We start from the raw sequence: 23,964 nt of genomic DNA, 5'->3' as shown, positions 1-23,964 counted from the left end.
CGATAAACGGTCCGGCGGCGGCGGCAGCGCTCTCGCACGACGATAGTGGTGGCGACCGGCACACCACGACCGACGGACACACGGCGAATATGATAATATCGTCGTTATAATATTACGTGGAAACGCTTTTCGCCGCCGAAGAAAACGAAGAAATCGACACGCACGTTGGCTTTGAGATCGCACCGGATGTAAGTGTAAGTACAATAATATTGTAACGTATAATAAAATGTATAGAGCTGGTTTAATAATATCAATATAGTATTTTAAAATTAAGCGCACATCTATTATAATAGCAGGAAGGGACGGCATCGATCGCGAATTTATTCTCTGCGGAAACAGTTTCCGAAACGCTCGGGGATAATAACAATTTTATAATAGTAATATTCATATCATGACTTACTGATAAACGTAAACGACTAGTTCGAGGCCCGCAAATCCGCCGAAATCGTCTGATGCCCCGCGGAGGGTCGGCACCTGCAATATGACGGCGGTCGAATGTTCAAAGTTAGTAATATCACTTTCAATCAAACAATATTCTATCATCGTCTCAGGGAAAATTGTCAATTTCAACGTCGTACCACGTAATTATAGCGGGAATATCGAAACTGTCCGTTTTTCATTCTTTTGGCAGTCGAATTTTATCTAATTTTATAAGGAATAACATAAAAATATTGTTTTTTATGTCCGATCCAATGACCGTTGTTGAGAATAGTATCTATTATCCGCTAAGGTGTTTTCAATAAGTCTATAATACACGTACGGGCACCATTTATATCGTACGCTCACATCTTAGGATTTTTTTACTGTAGCTCTACTGCCACATATTATATTCATATTATCATATAATATTAAAATTATAGTTTCCCTGTTTCGTAAGAATCTGAAATGGCCTAATTAGATTACATTTTCCATAAAGTATATATTTTTGAATAGTGTTTTACTTATTGGAGTTTTGAAGTTTTGAAACATGGTTTTTGTGTATGATACATACACATATCTGTCATTCGACGTCGATTAATCATCGCATTGCAGTAAAGTACGATATTGTTTTCGATTATTTTTTTTTTGTGTGGGAGGGATGAGCATTACCTGCATGTAGAACTCAGTGACAGACACCTCTACTCAACTGTAAACGGTGCGTATAGTTTTTGTTGCTGCTGAAATAAACATATATTACATACATTTTTTTATAAATCGAATGTAATATTTCATCCAATTAATTTCTATAAACAAGTGTTGTTTACGGTTGTCAGATATTTTATAGCAATTTAACAGTATGGGTTACACTTATTTATCGTTCATAGAGTTATACATCTTATATTTTCAAATAATTGGTTACCAAAATTGCTATTTTTGACAACCAAGTTCAGTTTTAATTTTTTGCTATATTATAAGCTTATGATGAAATAAATGTTTTTGCAGAATATATTGATCTTTAGTGAAGAATGCCACGTGTCAAAACAACGTGGTACTGAATTAAAAATTCAAATATTCATAGTGTGGGTTTGACCCATTCTTGGTGAGAAACGGAAGGAACGGGGACAATCCTGAAGACATTTTGGAGCACAATCATGTTGTTCTGCCAAAATCGTGAACAATAATTCCTATCAACGGAAACAAACCTGTAAGACCGAGTTGCCACTATCCATCCGCTATTGGTAGGTATATATAATATTGGTTCTGTGTGAGGGGGTTGTATTTTTTTTAATTGGCGTGATATTTTCAAATTGCGCACATCTATGTTTGTTTAACAATATTCTATTGCTTTTTTTGCGATTTTGATATCCATATTTTGAAAATATATTCCACGGTGTAGATTTCTTAATACGGCCAAAATATATATTATAATCGTACCAAATTGTTTTGTTCTATATTAATAGGTAACTAAAAATTGAATTGTTGTGTAGACATACCTATACTCCATAGGATATGTATAAACTGCGATCCTGAAATTTAAGTTATGTATCTAATTGTTGTTAATTATTTATTGAATTTGATTTAAGTGAGCTGTAGAGTGTACACGACTTTTATTCGATACCCACCGGTTTGTTTTTGTATTCACATCAAAGATTAAAAGATAATAATTATCATTTTATTGTATTCAATTTATAAATTTAAATATGTAATTCATATTTTCACGAAGATATTTTGGCTTTTAGAAGAATCTATGTTGTGTCTCAATAATAAACAATATCGTATAATATAAAGTAATATTATGTGTTATTATTACATACAATGCTCAAATGCAGGTAGTTTTAATATTGTTCTTTCCTCTGCACCACATCAATTTATTGATGTTATCGAGACTGGTCGTATTCCCACATCGATAATGCGCATAAATATTTTGCACAGCGTCGTCCGTACAAAAATTTGAAAAGGTCATCTTACTTCTTGCATGTAACGCAATATTGAAATTATTTAAAATCGAAGGCGTCAAACGAATACATAGAATAATAATATGTATGATGTCACTGTACGAATACTGTCCGAATTATAACGATGATGAGTTTATATATTATGCATTCATTCTAGCTCTATTTATAGTACACACAATTGCATAATATGTAAATATAATACAAGACTTTGTGAAATCTGCTGGTTTTCTGTGATATGGAATATTGGGGAAATAGCGATATAATGACATCTCACGCAGAGTTACTGCCGAATATATCATAATATTTTGTGCCTATATGCGTACGATTATCAATACGATAATAGCGATAACGAATTACATAATAATAATAAAGATATGTAGTAGACAAATAAACGCACGTCTAATCGAAAAATTATCATTTTGGTTTTAAATATCGTCGTAATCGTAATCGAAATCGTCAAATTTAACTTACTTATGATTACATATTCCAATTCATTTGATAACGTGTACCATTTATGTAAAGCATTTGTTTTTACATTTAACAGTAAAAACCAATATAATGCATTACAACACCATGCGTCTATTCCTTGGACAAACGTTTTCTTTCATAGTATAGTATTATTGTGTTTATTATTTGTTAAAATATTTTCATAAAAACGGATAACCTCAATAACATATTATTTATATGAAGAATTCACCGTAGACTGACGCCAGTTTAATATAATATATATAATATGTACATTACTCCATTATAGTAGGCGGTGAATGTATATTGTTTATAAAATAAATACCCTGCAAATAGCTTGACAAATAATCCAGGTCTTGAACAATTTCAATACCTAATAATTTCTACATTCATAAGGTTATTACGATAGGTATTTTGTTTAGTTTGTGCATGTGTAATTATTTTAGTTATTTTAATTTCCGTTTTTTAAAATGAAATGTTTCATTAAAAGAAAAAAAGCGCAACTCTATTAACAAACACGCATATATTAATTTCGACCACAACATATTTTATTAAGCTAAAATGTTGATAGCGTAAGCCGTTCGGTAATATACAACACACATTAATATGGTATATGTATCAGTTTAATTAGATTTTGTTTATTTCAGTGGCACGAATTGAATAAACAAGAAACATGAAACGGCAGAACGTGCGCACACTGTCCCTAGTAGTTTGCACATTCACATACTTGCTAGTAGGTGCAGCGGTATTCGATGCATTGGAATCGGAAACTGAGAGAAAAAGATGGAATCACCTTTTAGGTAAAAAACAGTTGTTTATGTACGAGTTTAAATTTAAAAATCACTTAATGGCTACAACATGATGTAAAACAAGCTGAACACAACAAAAAAACCGGAAAAGTCGCACTTTCAAAGTTTGTTTCAAGTATGCACATCATTGACTATTGAGTAGGTGTATAATATTATTGATTACAGAATTGAAACGATACATTTTAATTCAATGAAACATATAATAATGGCATACAAAAATCCATTCTATGCTTACAATGTGACAGCCTCTATTATACCTAATAACAATATTTTATTAATAATAATTTATATACAACTATTTAGTAATTATTTAACCATTTATATAATTATAATGAATTAATAATTTAAATTTTGCGAAAAACTTAGCATATAAATTATACATAATAGTGAAATGTTTCAAGCCATTAAAATTAATATTTTATATTCTGAGTAGAGCAACGAATGAATTGATTTTACAATGGTGTAGTTTCTTTTATCGGTTTTCATCTTTCGATGCAATAAAAAATTCCCTGTAATTTTCTTAATAACTAGAAATAATGAAAAAAAAATTTGGATAACTTGAATTTGTAACCAAAATCAGCTTTTGACGAAATCGATTTTAATTGTTGTTGTTATTATAAAATAAATAATCGTTTATATAAATCGTTATTATAAATTTCCACCAAATATTCATTTTAACTTTTACTTATTTTTGAGTGGAAATCAAAATGTTATACAAAGGTTTCTCCTAAGTTCTTACAGAAACTTAAAAAAAAAAAAAATCAAAATTGCATATGCACAATAATTTTTTTATAGTTTTTCAATTTCCAATTTCTTCAAAATCTAATATTTCAACTAAAAATAAAGATTTGTAGTTGTAATTAAAAAAAGTAATCTGTTGGAACTTGAAACTTTATATCACTTATATTATTATATTATTATTTATTTTATGCAATGAATTTTTCTAAATATTTTAAAATTATTTTTCTTCATTTTAAAGTTTTTTATACCACGAAAATATTGATGCAGTTCCATAACGTTACATTGCTATTACCAGCTGTAGTAATAGTGTAATACTAATGTATTAATACTTATATGAAAACAAATTTTTTTAGAAAGTAATAGTTGAGATTTGGTTTAGAAAAAACTTGCTCAATATTTGATACTACTAATATAGGAATACAAATTGCTAATAGGTAGAAATAAAAATAATCTTAAAAATATGCTTAAAATTATAGGCTGACAGGACGCCTCCGTTCATAATTGTTTTGATTATTATTTTGATCACTTAAACATTGAATTATCTTATCAAAACCAACATAAAAAGTATTAAAACACAGATAATTATGTTCTTAATGTTAAGTGTCATGACAGGTTGATTCACTTAAATTTTTTAGTTAAATATGAACTGCTGGTCGTAAAATTGGTATGTAAGACAAAGGCAACAAATGCGTCAGTAGTGTCCTCTTAAAAACGAAAAAGATTTCCAAATTAATACTAAACATAATTATGATAACAAAGACAAACGAATAACAATGGAAAAGATTTTCTCCAAATTCTATATTCAATTAAAATTTTTATTTATTTTTCATTAAAACTGTAATACGTAATTACATCTTTTGTTGTAGGCTATATCTGTAGACCAATTTGAAACGTTGTAAAATAAAAAAACCGTTAAAGTTTGCAAATACACGTTTAGACATTATAATCATTTCTAAAATGATGGTAGATAGGTATGTCATTCGTGTATTCAATAATCTTATTCATACGTTGAATACATTTGAATAATATAAATAATTATTATAGCCTATATAGGTTAGCTTATTTTTATTTTTAAAATAGTTTTATTTCTAATTCAAACTCTAACAGCCAGGTCAGTTACTTCTTCTTATAAATTAATGTTCAATTATTTATTTACTCGTGGACTGAACATCAATGCATTTATGTTATCACCCCTTGAATTACTGGACTATTTATCGTTGGATTGTGATTACTACCAAACAGAGATGAATTTAAAGTCAATCTTCAATATACTGTATAAATGTGTGTAGGTACATTATTAATTATTATGATACTAACATAACATTCATGATATCTTGTTGGTTAGTTGATAATTTTTATTATTATACATATACCTACCTATATTATATTTTTTACGATGGTTATAGAATTAAAAGCAGCTTTGGTGAGAAAATACAGCATAAGCGAAGATGATTACAGGATGATGGAAGTTGCCATCATCGAAAACAAACCTCACAAAGCTGGACCACAATGGAAATTTGCGGGCGCATTTTATTTCTCCACAGTTGTTTTGGCTATGATTGGTAAACGGTTCTATTCTTAAAATTAAAAAAAAAAAGATAATAATGTTGTTTCTTATAATAAAAGTTATAATTCATTAGGTACTTGATTAAATAAAAAAATTGTCATCAAAACTGCAGTTGATTCTGCTTCTGCTAGTACATATGTTGCATATTTCATTTATAAAATACTGTAAAATATTTTCCTAAAGGTACTAAAAAAATCAGATATTAACTTACATAGAATATTGAATAAAAACTATTGCAAAAAAACTATACATTTATGACGTATTCAGAAGTTTAGGTGTAGGTATAAGAAATATGTTTTTTGCAAGGCATTCATTGTGCATTTGTTGTGCAGATATTGCAGGGGGAGATTAAAAGCTCATGTAGCAAATATTCATGTTTTCCCTTCATTTCATATTTATAAAAATTACAAATTCTACTTATAATTATAAAAAATAACACTATTACTAATTACTATAATATTGAATAATAATAATAGCTTTAATAAAATATAAAGTAATACAATATCATTTATAATGTATGAATTCTAAAATTATTATCTTTTTTTGTTCACAGGTTACGGGCACTCGACACCAGTGACAATTGGCGGCAAAGCATTTTGTATGGCATACGCTATGGTGGGCATACCATTAGGACTTATTATGTTCCAGAGTATTGGTGAACGTTTAAATAAATTTGCGTCCGTAGTTATTAGGAGGTGATAAATCGTTTTAAAAAGGTTTTTTTAAGTTGTAATAATATGCTATAATTGTTATGGAAAACAATTAAAGAGTTCAAAAGTCCTATGACAAAATATATCAGTGAAATAACTAAAACTAATCTAATCAATTAAACCCATGTTCTAAGTATACATCATTAACGATAATAATAATTGATTGATATGATAATTATTACATTTTAGGTATACGGTTAGGTGTGTAGGTATAATTGAATGGTCATAATATGCACTTAAACATTAAATAACTGAAAACTTTCATTTTTAACTCAAACTTAATTAATTCAAATATTATTTAAGACCCTATTTTGAGTAATTTTATTAAGGCTTTGGTATAAAACGTGTAGCCAATAGCACGTTTTGACTTGAAAAAATCATAGCTAAAATGTACTTGAATGACATTTTTTTCAAAATGTGTTACAATAAAATTTCAAAGACAATAATATACAATAAATATTTTTAAATTTTTAGAGTGATACATATATTATCAAAGTACTTTACTAGTACGTTTCAATTGATATAAATTGGTTGTTCGATATTCTGATAACAATGAAGCTTTTTGGTTTCGATTTTAAGTGATATTAAAATTATAACAGTTGATATCATGAAATCATTTTTCATGGACAATATTGTCTTTTTTTTCAAGAAATGTAATGCACTGATTTGATAAAATATTTAATTTTAAATTATTAATTACATGAATTCCAGTTTTGATTGTATATTCCCAAAGGACAATAATACACTTGGTTAAATTTTTTTTTATAACATGTATTAACAATAACATGTTTTATAAAATACACACTGCAATGATACGTTTTGAATCAAAAATTAAATTCCCTAACCTAAACTTACCTAAGCCTAGCCTTATTTAAAAATACTTAGGCTCTTTCAAAAATCTTGAAAATGTAATACAAGAATCCGCATAAGTTGTGTATAAAACAATTTAAATATATTTAGACACATTTATTTAAAATAAGCATTTGATGTAAAAATAGAAAAACCTACCATAATATCACTAATAGAAAAATGAAATATTAAATAAGCAGTATAAATATATAATAAAATATCCTTAGAAAGTAGAAAAACTGTCATCTCATACCTACAGTCATGTCAGGCTCTTCTATAAATTGAATACCGTGTATTAATGTAAAAACAAAATCACAATATTATTCATTTTCCAACTACACATTAATCAAATGAAACATACAGGTGTCCTTCATAAAATAAACTAAAAATTGCAATGCCACGTTTTAGATTGTAACCACACAATTTCATTGTATTTAAAATGATAATTTAAGTAACATTTGAATGTTACTACAAATCATATGCTTTTAGTTAAAAACAAAATAAACAAAACCTGTTAGAGGTAAAATAATTTTATTATGTTTATTTACTTATAACGTCGTTAAAATATTATGATTTGATAAATCAAATGTAAAACATTCATTTGACTTTACATTGAATTATATTTTTAAATTTCTTTAAAAAAACTTATGATGAATCTTGTATAACATTATCAAGCTAATTTATATCATGAGTAAATAAAAAAAACTTTTTAAGCATTTATAGATATTACAAAAAGGGACAAAATATTTTAAAAATTATCTATATCAAATCTAGTAAAAATTTGAAAATTTTACAGTTTTTATTTTTTAATTACTACAAAAACACAAAATAGATTTTGTTAAAAACTTGTTTTGCATACAAACTCTAGTTTTCCCAAAATATTAATATACATCCATGCAACTGATTTGAATCAATATACAGCTAAAACTATAAAAGTTAGACTTCGAATTTTGACAGAACCTTTGTTCCAGAATGTAAATTTACACTAAGAAAGAATTTTTAAATATTTGCATTTTATAGATGTGCTTACAAAAGGATCTTGTTTTGGGAAACGGAAATCGAATGTTTTTTTGTTACATAAATACATAGCAATTTAAACTTCCCAAAAAATATATACTTATGATTACAGAACAAAATATCTTTTAAATTGAATGTTATCAAAATTGAATCCCTTCGGAAATATTTAGATTGTAACTATAAGTGGATACTTAGGTGATGGTCCAGTATATGACCTACAAATACATTTTTTTATCGTAAACATAAAAAGTACTAGGTATTATATCAAAAGTATGAGTCAACATTATTTAAAATTATAATTATATGTAGGTATAAAAAAATTTAGAACTTGCCTAAAAGTGGGATTCCGTCAATCTTATAAGTCATCAAGAATATTTATCTCACTTTCTGACGACAACATTTTCAAATGTCCTACACTAGTTTCGAAAAAAATTTCAAAAATAGTTACGTTTTAGTTTAAGGGAGTCAGGATCTCTATCGTTGAAATTAAATTTTCAATTTAGTACTTAGTAAATCTAGATACTATAAGACAAGATCTATTTTGTTTTTTAAATAAATATTAATATTAACTTTAAATTTAACAGTTATCTATAGTTTTTCGGTGTCTTGTCTTTTGTGTTATCTCCTGTTTCTGGATAAATAAAATATTTCGAGTGGCTGACAGTTTTGTTAATGTACTGATGTATATTTAATATTTAATATATGTGTAGGTATGGGCCGGTAAATGTTTAATTGTAAAAAGTCGTATTTACTATCTTTTAAATATTGGGTGAGCAGTTTCTTAATCATGCTTTTTGGAAGTAAAATATCCTTTTAGATTTCTAAACTAAAAATAAATACATATTTTTTACGACTTTCTTAATTTTACAACTCAACTGTTACACTTATACTATATATTGTATGCTTATTGTTTAAATTTGTATTCCCATATATTTTATTATTATTCATTTAAATTGGTAAAACTAAAAACACATAATATTTTATTTGGATATTTTGTAATAGGTACTTTAATAAGATTAAATGTTTTTAATGACTCACTACGTATCACGTATGTTAAATTTTTCTTCACATATTCAAACGATATGTAGTCTGTAGTCATCATAACTATATTGTCACATTCTTATTGATAGTTTTTTTAGAAATGCAAATAACTGTATTATTTTTTAGTGAACAAATATAAGTACTTGATTCTTAAGTCCCTCGAGATTCATGAAATACTGTTCCGTGTTTGTAAGACTTTAATCAAGCCAGTGAAAACTAACCACAAAGTATACTCATATTCACAAAATGTTAGAATTGATTCGGGTAATTACAACCAAATATCAAATTGGGCGAAAACCAAAATAATTTGGATTAAATCATTTGATTAAAATATCATTGAGATTTGAGTTGATTAAGACGTCGGAATTTTTTGGTATTTCGTGAATGAAAAAAATAAAAATAGATCTCATATACTCATAAGTATATGGCTAACATTTTTTATGTAAGTATTAACATTGTATGGAATTGAAAAAATATTTGGGAATAAATATTGAAAAATGTATCTACATTATATATAGTAATGTATTTGTATCAACATAATTTCATTAGAACGCTTTTCATGATCAAATTTTTATTTTTATCATTTATATTTAAGCCCAGTCAGTGTTTAATGAAATTTACATTTTGCATACAAGATTTTTCACTCAGGCTTAAAAACGGTACCCCGCTGATTAAAATGATTTATTTTATCATACTTCAGAATTTCTGATAATCTCAGGTCGATAGCCTGGTTAAAGAAGCAGCAGATATTCTGTTGACGTGTTTTCAAGTCAATATTTCAATATCCAACAACGATATACATAATACAAAACATTTTAATTATTCGTCTACAGGGCCAAACAATATTTAAAATGTAAAAAGGAAGAAGCCACGGAAATGAATCTAATGTTCGCCACTGGACTACTGTCGTCGGTTATCATCACCACTGGTGCGGCCGTATTTTCAAAATACGAAGGATGGAGCTATTTTGATAGTTTTTATTATTGCTTCGTTACCCTCACCACCATCGGTTTTGGAGATTACGTCGCACTACAGGTACTTATAAAATGCTTTTCAAGTAATAAGTTTTCGATACTGGTCCTATATGCTTCCCATCGTCTGACATTTATCTTCTTCCAAACTGTAATATCCTAACACCCTATTGCTGGAGTTCTTTAATGAGTCATAATAGTTGATAAATTTATATTTACATGAATATATCAATAAGGAACATAATAGGTTTATTGTACTTAATATTATGCAATGTGCCTTACTATAAACCCATATTTCATCCACACTACGAGAAATTTGTTTTTACATCGAATAACAATAAATTGATATTAACTGTTCTTGGATGGATTGACCTTTTCATATATTGGCCAAATTTCTATTGTTCAATAAATTTGTTTTTTTTTTACGAGACCCCACATTTTTAGAAAAACCGCAGTATTTATTTAGAAATTGTGGCTGTCGCATATTATGATCGATATAACTTTGTTTGTGTCTTAGTTTGTTCACTGAATAACAAATAATAATAACATAAAAATGTATATGTACTTCAACACTAACCGCAACAGTTGGTTAGTCTGCATCCAGCGATTTGAAATTATTACGTTTTAACTTTTAATAAATATTGTTTTAAAAGTATGATTGTTATTTATTTTAATTTATAATTTATGGTGTGGGTAATTATAATATTGTCGTATTCGACAAAAAATAACAATTGTGATTCAATAACCCATGATAGCTGAATGGAAAAAAAATGTAAATAAATTCTGTACAACACAGTGATCGAAATATAATCATACAGTTAATATATTGTATTGTACTTACTATTTAGTATATTAGACCAGTATCAGTTTTAAATTTTATATTTGCCTTGATGTAGTGTACAAAAACATTTTTAGCTAATCGAAATACACAATTATCACCATTTTATAATTTTACATCAATTTTAATATAATATAGTTTGCTATATTAAATTATTTATTCTTATTAGTTATTATGTCCTAAGACACAAATTGTGTACTTCTAATAATAATAATAATAATAATAAAAACTATTTTAAATGAGGTAGTGAATTATAATCTCGGTAAAATATATTATTAATATAAGCAGTAAAAAGTTAATGATGTTAATTTCGGGGATTTCAATAACAATTTAATTCAATGGTCATGGTTATTAAATGTTTTAATCATCGCTATAATATTATGTACTTCTGTACCTGATTGTTGTGATTTGTAATATTTGTAATTTGTATACTAAGAAGAATCATTTATTTGGATCGTTTTTAATTGAAAAGCCAATAGATAACAGACATATTAAAAATTCTACGAAAGAAATTTAATGTTTTTATCATATTGTATGAATTGTGTTAATTGATGAAATGAAGTTTGTCGAACATAGGTATAAACTATAGTTTCCATTGATTTGGTTTCACTTTTGTTTTATTTAAATTGTTATTTGTTGTGTGATTAAAATGTATTGTTCAAAATTTTTATTAAGTTAAATTTTCAATTATAACTTGTAAGTAGGTACCTACCAAAAAGTAATTCTGAACTGATCAATGGAGACTTTAATACATTTTAATTTAAGTATACAATATTAACATTTAAAAACGTATTATTTTAGAATTCATAATATATGATATTTTTTTTCATACCAATTGAAATTAATATAATTGTACTGTATAATGTTTATAAATATTTTGATAATACCTTTATAAAATCTTGATATTATCTCAATACCTACATATTTATTACCTACCTACATTATATCACCTACGCCTCACCTATACCTACATTTTCGTGTTACGAGCAGTACGTAATTAAGGACAACACAAAATAAACAACAAAAATAATAATGATTAAATGAATTATTATTTATTATTAACGATTCAGAACATAATATAGGTTTATAAAATTGAATATGACAATTATTGATCTACACTATTTATTAATTAATTCAAATTTATTACTCTATTTAGTTATTATATTAAGATTTAAGACTATATTATTATGAACATATTTCAGATTATCTTAAGTAAGATAAGATACATATTTTAAATATATGTTATATCAGAACATTTATTGTAACAAATCGATAAATGTACAACAATTTACAATTATTTTTTAGTATTATTTTGCTTAATGCACTTACAATCAGTAGCAGATTTAGCGAGTTGCAAGGGGTGCAATACAACGGGCACTCAAGACCAAGGTTATTTTACGAACTTCAGGTTGTGTTCTATATTTGTTAGAAAATGAATCAACTATTAAGAACATTGAATGAAAAAACAACAAATTTTTATATTTGTCACTAGACTTGCTTCATCCACCTCTTCTTGAAATGGCTTAGAAAAATGTACATAATTCATTATTTAAACTTTTACTTAGTTACATATACATTTATCAGGTTTATTTTTAATATCGTTAGAAAAGATACGTCTATAATTTATAAAGATGAAATATTATATGTTTTTAAGTACTTTGAACTAGCTAAGTATTTTAGGGATAAAAATAAATTGTCAAGTTATCATTTTTAAGGATATAAATTCCATTATGTACCTACGTCATAAATACATTTTAAACAGAAAATACTATTAAGATATGATAAACTTATACAATTTTAAGTTTTAATACATATAAACTTTGTACTAAGTACAAAACTTAATCTTATAAAAATGTCACCAATTTTTTGAAAATTGTTTTTGATTTAAATCATAAAATTTTAGTTCCCTAAAATATTAGTAAATTAAATTGTACCAACATTAAAATAAACTGAATTACAACCAAATAATGAAATAAAATTTTAAGTTTTTATTTTTACTGTATTCGCAAAAATAAAATAATCTGTTATTATTAAAAACTTATCAATTAATAGAGAGGTAATAAAGTAATGTACCTAGTAAATAAAGTAATGTGATATCATTTGACGTATTTGAATACAGAGAAAAAGCGAGTGCTCTTGAGAAACATAAATATATACCTAAATGTTGAAAAAATAATTTCTAGTTGTGTTTTAAGGTATAAAAATCATTTCGAAATAATATATTTTGGATAGTGTTGACGTCATTCTGAATTAATTACTTAAAATCGATGTATAATAAACATCTTTAAAATATTTTTAATCAATTTTATTAACATATAGTTAAAATTAGAATGTTTAATTGTAAAATTAAGTATTACATTACCTAGGCTTTTTTAAAATTGTTTTTAAAAGTTTTCTCTCCATATTAAATATTAAATACTATTATTAGATTAAATATCATTGGTTATATGTAATAAGATTACTAGTTTTTAACTTTGACAAAGAACAATAAGAATTTTTACATAATATAATTATGTTTCGCATAACAGTTATTCAACTATACATACAAAATAAAGTATATTTACAATAATAAGTAAAAATAAATGAATTAATTTAAAATCTCGTCGTTGAGACGACCAAGCTGGAGTCGGGATCTGTTAGGACGGTCAATCCGAAATGTTATGGACCGCTTGCTTTGTGTATATGACTGAAGAAGAGCTAACCGATAGGATCTTGATGTAGTTTACATTACCTAGTGAATTCAATAAAAAACATTGAATTAATTTTATTCTTAACCAATTAATTTTAAAAGCTTGATACATCAAGTGGATCAGTGATCTCCAATGAACGATTTTAATACTATAATACACGACTAATAAGTTATGAATATTAATCATTACATAATTGTATATACGTACATCAATTGTGTAACTATATACTATTCACGACCTACTAGTAATTCGATAAGCAAAACATAGAATAATAAGCAATAATTACATTTAAGCATTCTTCTAGTAAATAAATCCAATACCTACATTTATCATTAAGCTCAAAATCTTAAAATGGTGCATTTTTTTATACAAAAAAAATGATTCTACCTATTTCTAAGGATAAGCTATGGTATATTAATATTTAAATTATTATTGCTATTTTCTTAATGCGAAATCTTGAACACATTTTTTTAAAAAAATATTGCTTTTAGAACTTTTGAGTCCATACCGAGGTGCTTACCATAGAATGGAGTGAATAGTTTATTCTGAATACTTAAAAATTTAATTGTGTATAGAAAAATAATAATTTACGTTTTAACTTATTACGTCTGTGGATCGATTGATGTCCAAACAGCTTCACTTAATCTTAAAAATTCCCTCTCATCCTAAAGAAAGATATGTATGCACTTAATCGCTGTTAAAAATTTATCAATCTAAAATCTTCTGATCTTAAATTGAAAAGCGTCCACGAAGAATATAAACTATTTTACAATTGATTCTATATTCATCTTATCTCCTAAACTTATCAAAAATCTCTAAAGGAGCTTTATTATCAACATAGCATCCCATAAAAAAACCCTAGATCTGCCGGTATTTAAATTATAATTTTCTTTAGTATTGGAGAAGTAAGCTTTTCTGTACCCAGTTGAATATGTACCTAATTAGTAAAACATAATTCACATTAAATGCAATTTAAAGTTTTTCAAAAAATATTCAAAATTAAATATAAAACACTCACTATTTCGTATAAACCATCTACAGATAATTATATTTTAAAATAATATCTTGGAAAGTATAGTAAGGATAAAAAATATTTTTTTAAAGTATATCATATTTCATAATAGATTAAAACTGAAAGTATGTTTTGTCTGCATTTTGATAAGTCTCTATTATTAGTATATTTTAATATAAGTAGAAGGAATAATTATAGTAGATATTGTTTAAAATATACATAAATTCAACATTTTTACTTTAAAAAAAAAAACATTTCAAATGGAAAAAAGCTCAAAGTTTAGTGTTAAGAATTTATCTTTACTTAAATAGTATTTTAATCTTTATTGAAATTTGAGGTTATTTAGAATTTTTCCGCTAATTTTTGACACACATTATGAAAAAATAGAGAATTTTATCTTGGCTGATAATTCACGGAAGTGACCATTATATTCAGCAATTTTCATAAGTACCTATATGTATAATTATTTATTTATTTAATAAAAATATATTATGTATTTATTATTATATAGGTATTGTATTATACGTTATTGAACACGTAGTTTATAATTAATAAGGATTAATCAAAATGATAAAACGAAATTTTTCATTAAAAGTATTTATTTTTATTTTTGATACATTAAAAATCTTAATCAAAAAGTTGTGAATTAATTTTTACATGTTGGCTACTATGTTTTTAAAAGTTTTAGTATTCCTCGTTTTATTGGGAAGCATTTTTTTAGGAAATATGAATTGTTAAACCATACATGTTGGTTCACTCTTTAATTGTTCACAAAAATGTTCTTATGTGTGGTGAATTCATTAAACTTTTGATTTTAATTTTAAAATAATATTGGAATAAATACTTTTTTATGTAAGTTAGTGTCCTAAAAAGGAACAAAATATTATTTTTGTGCTTGATTAAATTTTCTAAGTTTGTAAAAATATCTAATATTGTATTAAAAGTTAATTAAAAAATTATAACATACTAAGCCCTACAGTAAGTTAAATTGATTCCATTTATTGCAATCAAAACTATAAATTAAGTTACATAACTTTAGTGGACTGTGTAACTAAAAATTAATGATTCCGCCATCAACGTTTTCATAAAAATAAGTTGTACCATTTTACCAAAATCCATTGACAATATACTTGCAAAAAATGTTAAAAAAGATTTTGTTATTTGTCATCTGTGTGATTTAAGAAAATAGTAATGACTCTAGAAATAAAAATTAGTCGTAACAAATAAAGATGATGTAGTTAATTTTTGTAGGTACCTAATTTGAAATCAAGTTTTTATCGATCTTAAATCCTTTCAGGACTAGAACTTGAAAACATTTTTTTTTGTCCATTATGATTTTTTTTCTGTAATATGTAAGATAGGATATATTTTTTTACCAAAATTTGATGAAAAACGTGTTTTTTACTATGATAACCTTAGGTCATGTCAGCATTGTCAGCCTAATTTTTGATGCCATAATGAATATGTGATCTATGAATGAACCAAGAACCCCTACTGTCTGTACGCATCCACGTAATTCAGATTGAATTATCCGTCATTCACGCATGAGCAGTAATAACCAAGGCTCTAGATTTTCAGTCAGTCTGGCATCAAATCTAATTCACAGCCATGCAGGTGTGACTACATCCATAGTACATGATCTTGGATGATGACAAACATTTTTTCTCTCACGATAATTTTTTCTGGTTGAATATGGGACATAGAAGTCCCGTCAGGCAATAAAAACTGTTGCATACTAGTACTTAATAGTTAATTTTATGCCAATTTATTTTGGCTCAAAAGTCCCATCAGTTCACACATAAAAAAAACTATGAGTAAACAACATAATTTACACTTTTATAGGGATTTGTAGATACTGGGCAGTTAAAAAAGGTAATTGCAATAATTACATAAATATTGTTATGACTGTTATGAGAATTTTTTTTTGTGTTGTGAAGAATATTGGAGAACATAGTTACTAAATGATCCTTCAAGTTAAAATAACTTTACTTTTAAATGACTTATTTGATACAAATAAATAAGCGGTGGCTCTAGAATTTGAGACAACTTTTCTGTACTCCGTATGTAAATTATAAACTGTCCGTAATTTTATTTTATTTATTATTTGAAGCATTTTCTCCAAAGTCACTGAATATATAAACGTAAATATTCAAAAACAACCGTTGACATAAATCTAATATTTTCATTTAACGTTAATATAAATCATCGAACGCAATGTATACAATTTGGTAGAGTATCCTATAATACTATATAATGGACTTTAAAACGTGTATCTAAGTAAAACTAAATTATATTAGCGTTTCACTTGGGTAGTTAATAAACTCTATATTTACTAATTAATATTTAACGAATATTTTTCGTAAATTAATTAACCAGTTATTACTGAACTAAACTTACTAATTAATCCTCGATATCGTGTATACGTGTGTTTGTATGACACGATAATTGGGATTGCTAAAGTTGTAAAATAAAAACCCGAAATATTCCAATTAAGGTGGAGAATTACGTAATTATAATTTATAATTTATTATATTATTATTGTTGTTTATTGCATTTATATTGTTCTGAAGTTTTATTATTTTCTGGGTACTATTTTGTTTTTTGTTTTTAAAATGAAAATTTCATACAGAGATGTCATACTACATATGATATTTTAAGTTTGTGATTTTTTAATAATGACTTTTCACACGTGTAACGTAGGTACCCATGAATTATTATTTAGTGGGTCCATTACTATATACGGAATAATTTAGTTATCTTATCAGTAAATAAGGATTCAGGTGCATAAAACCTTGGGCGAATATAAGTTCCTACACGAGAGTAGCAGGTACACAAAATACATATGTTAGTTCCTACACGACGGAAAAAGGTACATATGTAAGTTCCTACACAGTAAAAACCAGGTACTTATGTTAGTTACTGCGGAAAGGGTTAAATATGTATATACGAATTTAAAAAAACAAATATATTATGATGATTAAAAAGTATAATAAAAATCGTCATAGTGCATTTTCACAAATAAATATTGTATATCTAATATAGTGATTAAAAAATATATTAAAAATAGTGCATTTTCACAAATAAATAATATAGATAATAAGATGTTTTATCTTTCGCCCTACGTCGAGTCGGGATACTATTATCAGCTTGTAGCTTGTCCTATTTTCCAGTAATTTTGTATACGTTTTGCATTAAATGAAGTATATTAATTGAATGTATATTAGTAAGCTACGGCTGGACATATTATTATTAAAACGATACGTCTGTGTATAATATACATATTTAACCCTTTCCGCAGAGTAGGAACTAACATACGTACCTGTTTTTTATCGTGTAGGAACTTACATATGTCCGTGTAGGAACTAACGTATGTAATTGTTTACCTGCTACTCTCGTGTAGGAACTTACTATTCCCCAAAACCGTAACCGAAAAAAAAATTAGGGTGGGTCCAACATTTTTTTTAATAGGATCTCTTTAAACCCTTGTTCTACATTTAAAAATTTATGGTGGTTCGAACCCCTGGACTCCTAGTTATGGCTTTTCAGATAGTCATTGATAATATCTTTTACATATCAGCTGTTAGGTACTTACATCATTGGAGGTCTCACGACCAGATTGCTCCCACCTAAGACTTGTGTAACGTCTCAATGTTTGGTTCGTCTGTTCAATCGTGCTATTTGTTTCTGAGAAAATCTGTGATTGTACCATAACGAGACGCTGTATTTCGTCAGCAACCTAAAACATACAATATACAAATTTTTAGTGCATTTTTTAGCGTGATTATAAATATTATAATGGTTATTGATTATAATGCATTGAAAATGGTGAACGAAACACTGTCAAAGGTTTCAATAAGAATTGATTATTTAATTAAAAACGAAAATTTCTCACACAATTTTTTTTTACCGTTTGTTATGTCTATTTATTGATGATTGTGATCCTTTAAAATGTCAAGGTTTTGATATAATACATTTATGTAAGAACTCCATGTTTGTAATATAGACCAAATAAAATTACATTGTGCAACTACTAATGCACTGTAATAGGTACTTGTAGATACCAAACAAACTCTGTGAAGATCACCTATATTTGAATTTAAAAAATAAAACTGCATTGTTATTTTATGTGTGCTTTGACGTGATTCACAACATACGGTATAATGGTACACCATAAGACGTACTCATTAAAATTTGGTGTAAAGAGGGCGGGGGAGATCGTCTTTCAAATACGTATGCGCCAATACGTGTGTATATGAATTAATTGTAATCGATTTTAACTCAATCGGGTGACGTGAGAGGTTAACACAAAATAAATTTTTTATTTTTATTGAATTATTAATGAGAGAAATATGTTATGTGCCTAGTGGTAGACGGTGGTGTATGGTTACAATTTTTCCAAGGGGTACACTGGGTACAGGTTCCCCTTGAGTCATTAGGATTATTGCAATAATGCAATATTATTCATATTTATTATAAATAATTTCTGTAACTCGAGACTATATTGTAATTCTAAAAATAAAATAAAATATTAATATACCATTTACAGTTATTTAGGTATATATTTATTACATTCATAGGTGCCTGTAGTAAGTTAAGCAAATCCTTTTATTGGCATTATGTTTGAAATCTCAGTTCTAATATTTTATTTACATCGAACATCGAACATTGGAAATATATTATTCTATGTTTAACCTATACATAGTTTTGATCACTTGCTAAATTAGAACTAACAAAATGTATGTAGAATAATTACTAAAACCTCCCTATTACCTTATTCCGTGAATACTACGCCACTGGATGAGCTACTGTCATCGTTATACCAAGTAAATTTTGTTGTTATTAAATACCCATAATACCTCACAAATCATATAACTTGAGTATTCACTATGCATATTGTAACGCAACGTTGATGTTTATGAAAAAAGTATGGAGTTCGGTTTTCTTTTTGGATACATTTTATTTGATTATGCATATAGGTACTTACAAATGAACAACTGTGTAGAATTGTAATTACGTACCTATTATAACACCTATGGATTACCGTGTAATTTTCAGAGATTTACAACTGAATCATTTATACTATTATTATTATTTTCTTGTTTTTTCATGGTTGTTGTATCATTAATAATAATTAATGTCGAATATATGCTATAGAAAATTGTGATCATCATTGTCTTTAACGTGTATGGTTACATGTTAACACACGTTCACGTAATAAATTATGCAGTAAGTGATTTTTATAGCTAAACAATACCGGTTATATTTAAATGTAAATGTAAATCAACATTTTATAGAATACATCTTATTCTCATAGACCATTTTCTAACACAAATGTTAAACGCAGATTCTAACATTTTGAAAAATGAGTTTTGTTTTTACGACAAGCTAATGATATCAAAGAATATACATACCCAATAAAAATTGCATATTAAAGATATACATGGCTTATAACTCATTTATTAACTACTGAATTAGTGAACACATACATTTTACATACAACAATGGCAAAGAAAATATAGAAATCCCTTGTATCTCATATCTCGTCAGTATCCACGGAGAGTTGGAGAGTATATAAATGGATTCTGAATTGTTTATCATAAGTCATAACATAATATGTTATATGTTATTTTCTATATATTTCTATATAATATTATATCCAGCCCACCACAGTTATTACATTTTAAATTCACAGAGAAAACCGAAAAGCACTTACGTCATGTTTGTGTCATTTGATGTTATACTAAATATTTTAACGATGTGTTACTGAAAATTGATAATACAAATGATATAATTTTTGGAATTTAAAAATTTTTAATTGTCATTTATTTTAAAACGGAGGTAGGTACATATTATATTTGGTTATCACAAACCAGATGAAATTCGATTAAATTAAATCAAAATTTCAGTTGATATCTTCTATTAAGTGCCTACATAAATGTTAGAAATTGTGTGTTTCTTATTATTATACTTTATAAAATGGTGTAAATAAAAAAAAGATTACCTACGTACAAAAGTTTTAAATCATTCTGTAGAATTAGAATTAACTTAATAGTTAATACTTTTTTAAATGATGATTATTCACTGTGAATAAAATCCCTGTGTATATTTTTTAAATATTAGCACCTTTATTAGTATAACTTCTGCCATGTTAATGCAAATTATTCGTAATAAATATGTTATAATATATTAGAGCTTGATTGAACATAGTAATTGTTTGGGTTTCTAAACAGTGAGACACATTTTTAATTTTTTTTTCTCAATGAGGATGATTTCCTGAAATAATTTTTTTTTATATTTATTAGAGTATATATATATATATATATATATATATATAAACATAATTATAATAAGCATATTATGAGCGTAAAGATATATTGGCAATGAATGCTTGCACTCGACCACCTGAAATAAATAGATTCCAATTGTATAATTTCCCTTTTTAAATAAATATTGTTATTTGCTTTAAACTTTTAAAGTTAAGACAGATGTGTTCCGTGTCAATGTAAAATTCTAACGACTAAACGTTGAATGCTTGTAATGTTATAATCAATGTACAATTTAAATAGTTGATTCATTTTATAAAGTGAGATTTTAAGAAAGATATTCTTAATATTAGGTAGGTATATAAAATTTAAAATATTACCTAGTTTCAATTCAAAAAAATAACTTCAAATAATATCACATATTGTAAAATAAAAATTATTTTGTTTTGTTTTCAAACCATAAAAAAAATGCCGGTAAAAGATTGTTTTAATTGACAGGTTAAAAATAAAATAAATAATGCATTTATTTATATGGGTCAACCTCCAAAAAAACCATTGGAAAAACAAATAAAAAACATGTATCTTAAAGTTCTATCATATGGGTAGAAGGTTTTCAATTATTTATTAAATCAGTCGTAGTGGCCTACCCGAATCAGATATATCCGTATGACATGTATTACTTTGGTTATAGCTGAGTAAAAAAGGACAACATTTTATACGCACTTTACTGAGTCTATCGCTGTAAAATGGTGAAAACTGATAAGGTTAGATTCGTATTCCTTTTCTTCTAATTTGATTAATATAAATGGGTATTCTTTTTTTTGTTTGTTTCACTATAGTACATACAGCATGATACAGATTTATTCATCTAATACTTTATTTTCATTTGTACACGTGTACAATTTTTTTCTGCCATTATAATATTCGGATTGGTAATATATGCGTTATATTTTGAGCGAAAGACATTAGTATTTCAATATGTTTTTAGGGCAGACTAGCTCAATATATTTTGGAGCAGGAAAAGTTCTTTAATCATCAAATTGTTTGGTTCATATGTGAAAATTAAAATGGTTGTTTTCGGTATTAAATTTGTTCTTGTTGGCAGTTGTAAGATCGGAACTCGGAAATAAGACTTTTTCAGTACCTTTTTTTTTTTACAAAAAACTAACAATAAACACCAGGAAGACCAACATGAACCCAACGCTTGGTTTCGATCAAATTGATTTTTATATTTTTGATAATAATTACAAAAATGAGGAACTGTTGAACTACCTATTGAAAGTTTTAATAAATATTTATTTTAATATTTTCTAGACTGAATGAAATTGTCAAAACATTGGACTTATTTTAAGATTTTCATAAACATTTTAAGTATATTCTACTATTGTACTTTTCGATTTATATTTGTTAACATTTTTGTTCCTAGGTTCACAAGTTTAAAAATTTAGTAAGATGTTACTCATAGTTTATTCTTACAGCAATTAAGCATTATTAAATAATACGGCATTTTTTTTCGCCATCTCAACTATAAATTTATCTTAAAATATAATACAAATGAATTAATTGAATACATTAACTTAATCTATAGGTTTTTACTTATATTTTTTTGTAATGAAAATAAAGTTTTTATAATTTATAACTTAATAATTTCCTATTACAATACAATTGTTAATATAATTCTTTAATTTATTAGAAATATTGAATTATTAACATTGATTTTTTTAAAAACATATCTATAATAATCATATAAATATACATTAGTATCCGCTTAATTGGGACACCGCATAAAGGGGACTACCGCTTCATGGGGACGAATTGGCATAGTCCCGAACGAATGTTTTCGTTTAAGGCTCTAAGGCAATTTAACTTCGTTTATCTGGGACAAACCATCGGTTATAAGGGATAAAAATAAAAGCTTCTAATTAGATATTCTGACCTAAATTATCTACTTCTTATCGAAAGTGTAATTATCTAATATGTATAGCTCTATTATATAGGTAATGTCAATTTTATTATGTCAATCATTTATTTTTCTTCTACTGCCCCAAAAAGAGTCGACTAGCCTACGTACAAATTTATAAAAACTGTAGTTAGCTTTCTTTCGTCTCTGTGTATTAAAGTCTCCGTATGTGTGTTTTTATTGATCCCAGTTTGTAATGAATTAAGTATGTAAATCAATTCATTTATAATAAATATGTATACATAATAAAATAATCATCTAATTAATTTAAGATATGTAATAGGTACCTAATACTAAATAGTAAATATAATGTACTACTGCTAATAATAATAATAATAATAATATTTTTAAAAAAGTATGAAAAACATGGTTGCATTAGTATTGAACACCTTTATACCTGAAATAATCGTAAAAACTACCTACAGAGCTTTCAAAACGATTTTGCAGAAAAATGCACTAACATGTTAGTATGTTACAACTTTTGGACTCTTTGAATGATTGATATATAATATCAATCTAATCATTATTATAAATCAAAAATATCGGAACGGTTTTGCAAAGTTTATTTGAGTAATTTTAGGTTTAAAAATATCGAATTATTTTAGTCTGTATACTCTACTGCAGGCAACTACGATATTATTTTAAGAATTTCTTTT

General features: G+C 26.3%; 1 protein-coding gene across 4 annotated transcripts in view; it reads left to right on the top strand.

Annotated features, from left to right (window-relative positions):
- Window positions 1-23,964, top strand: part of LOC111034808 (two pore potassium channel protein sup-9-like) — an 81,499-nt gene continuing 57,535 nt past the window's right edge. The window contains exons 1-6 of one of the 4 annotated variants that reach the window (XM_022316189.1): window positions 1-188; window positions 1,499-1,658; window positions 3,488-3,640; window positions 5,797-5,952; window positions 6,511-6,652; window positions 10,408-10,609. In XM_022316189.1, the coding sequence (XP_022171881.1) occupies window positions 3,514-3,640; window positions 5,797-5,952; window positions 6,511-6,652; window positions 10,408-10,609 (627 nt within the window). In that variant the 5' untranslated portion in view covers window positions 1-188; window positions 1,499-1,658; window positions 3,488-3,513. The other 3 variants (XM_022316187.1, XM_022316186.1, XM_022316190.1) reach the window with 3 other exon arrangements.

Source organism: Myzus persicae, unplaced genomic scaffold (genome assembly GCF_001856785.1).
Source record: "Myzus persicae strain clone G006 unplaced genomic scaffold, MPER_G0061.0, whole genome shotgun sequence".
NCBI classification, from domain to species: Eukaryota; Metazoa; Arthropoda; class Insecta; order Hemiptera; family Aphididae; genus Myzus; species Myzus persicae.
Note: the sequence above shows the minus strand (reverse complement) of the source record. Positions and strands in the feature narration are given on the sequence as shown.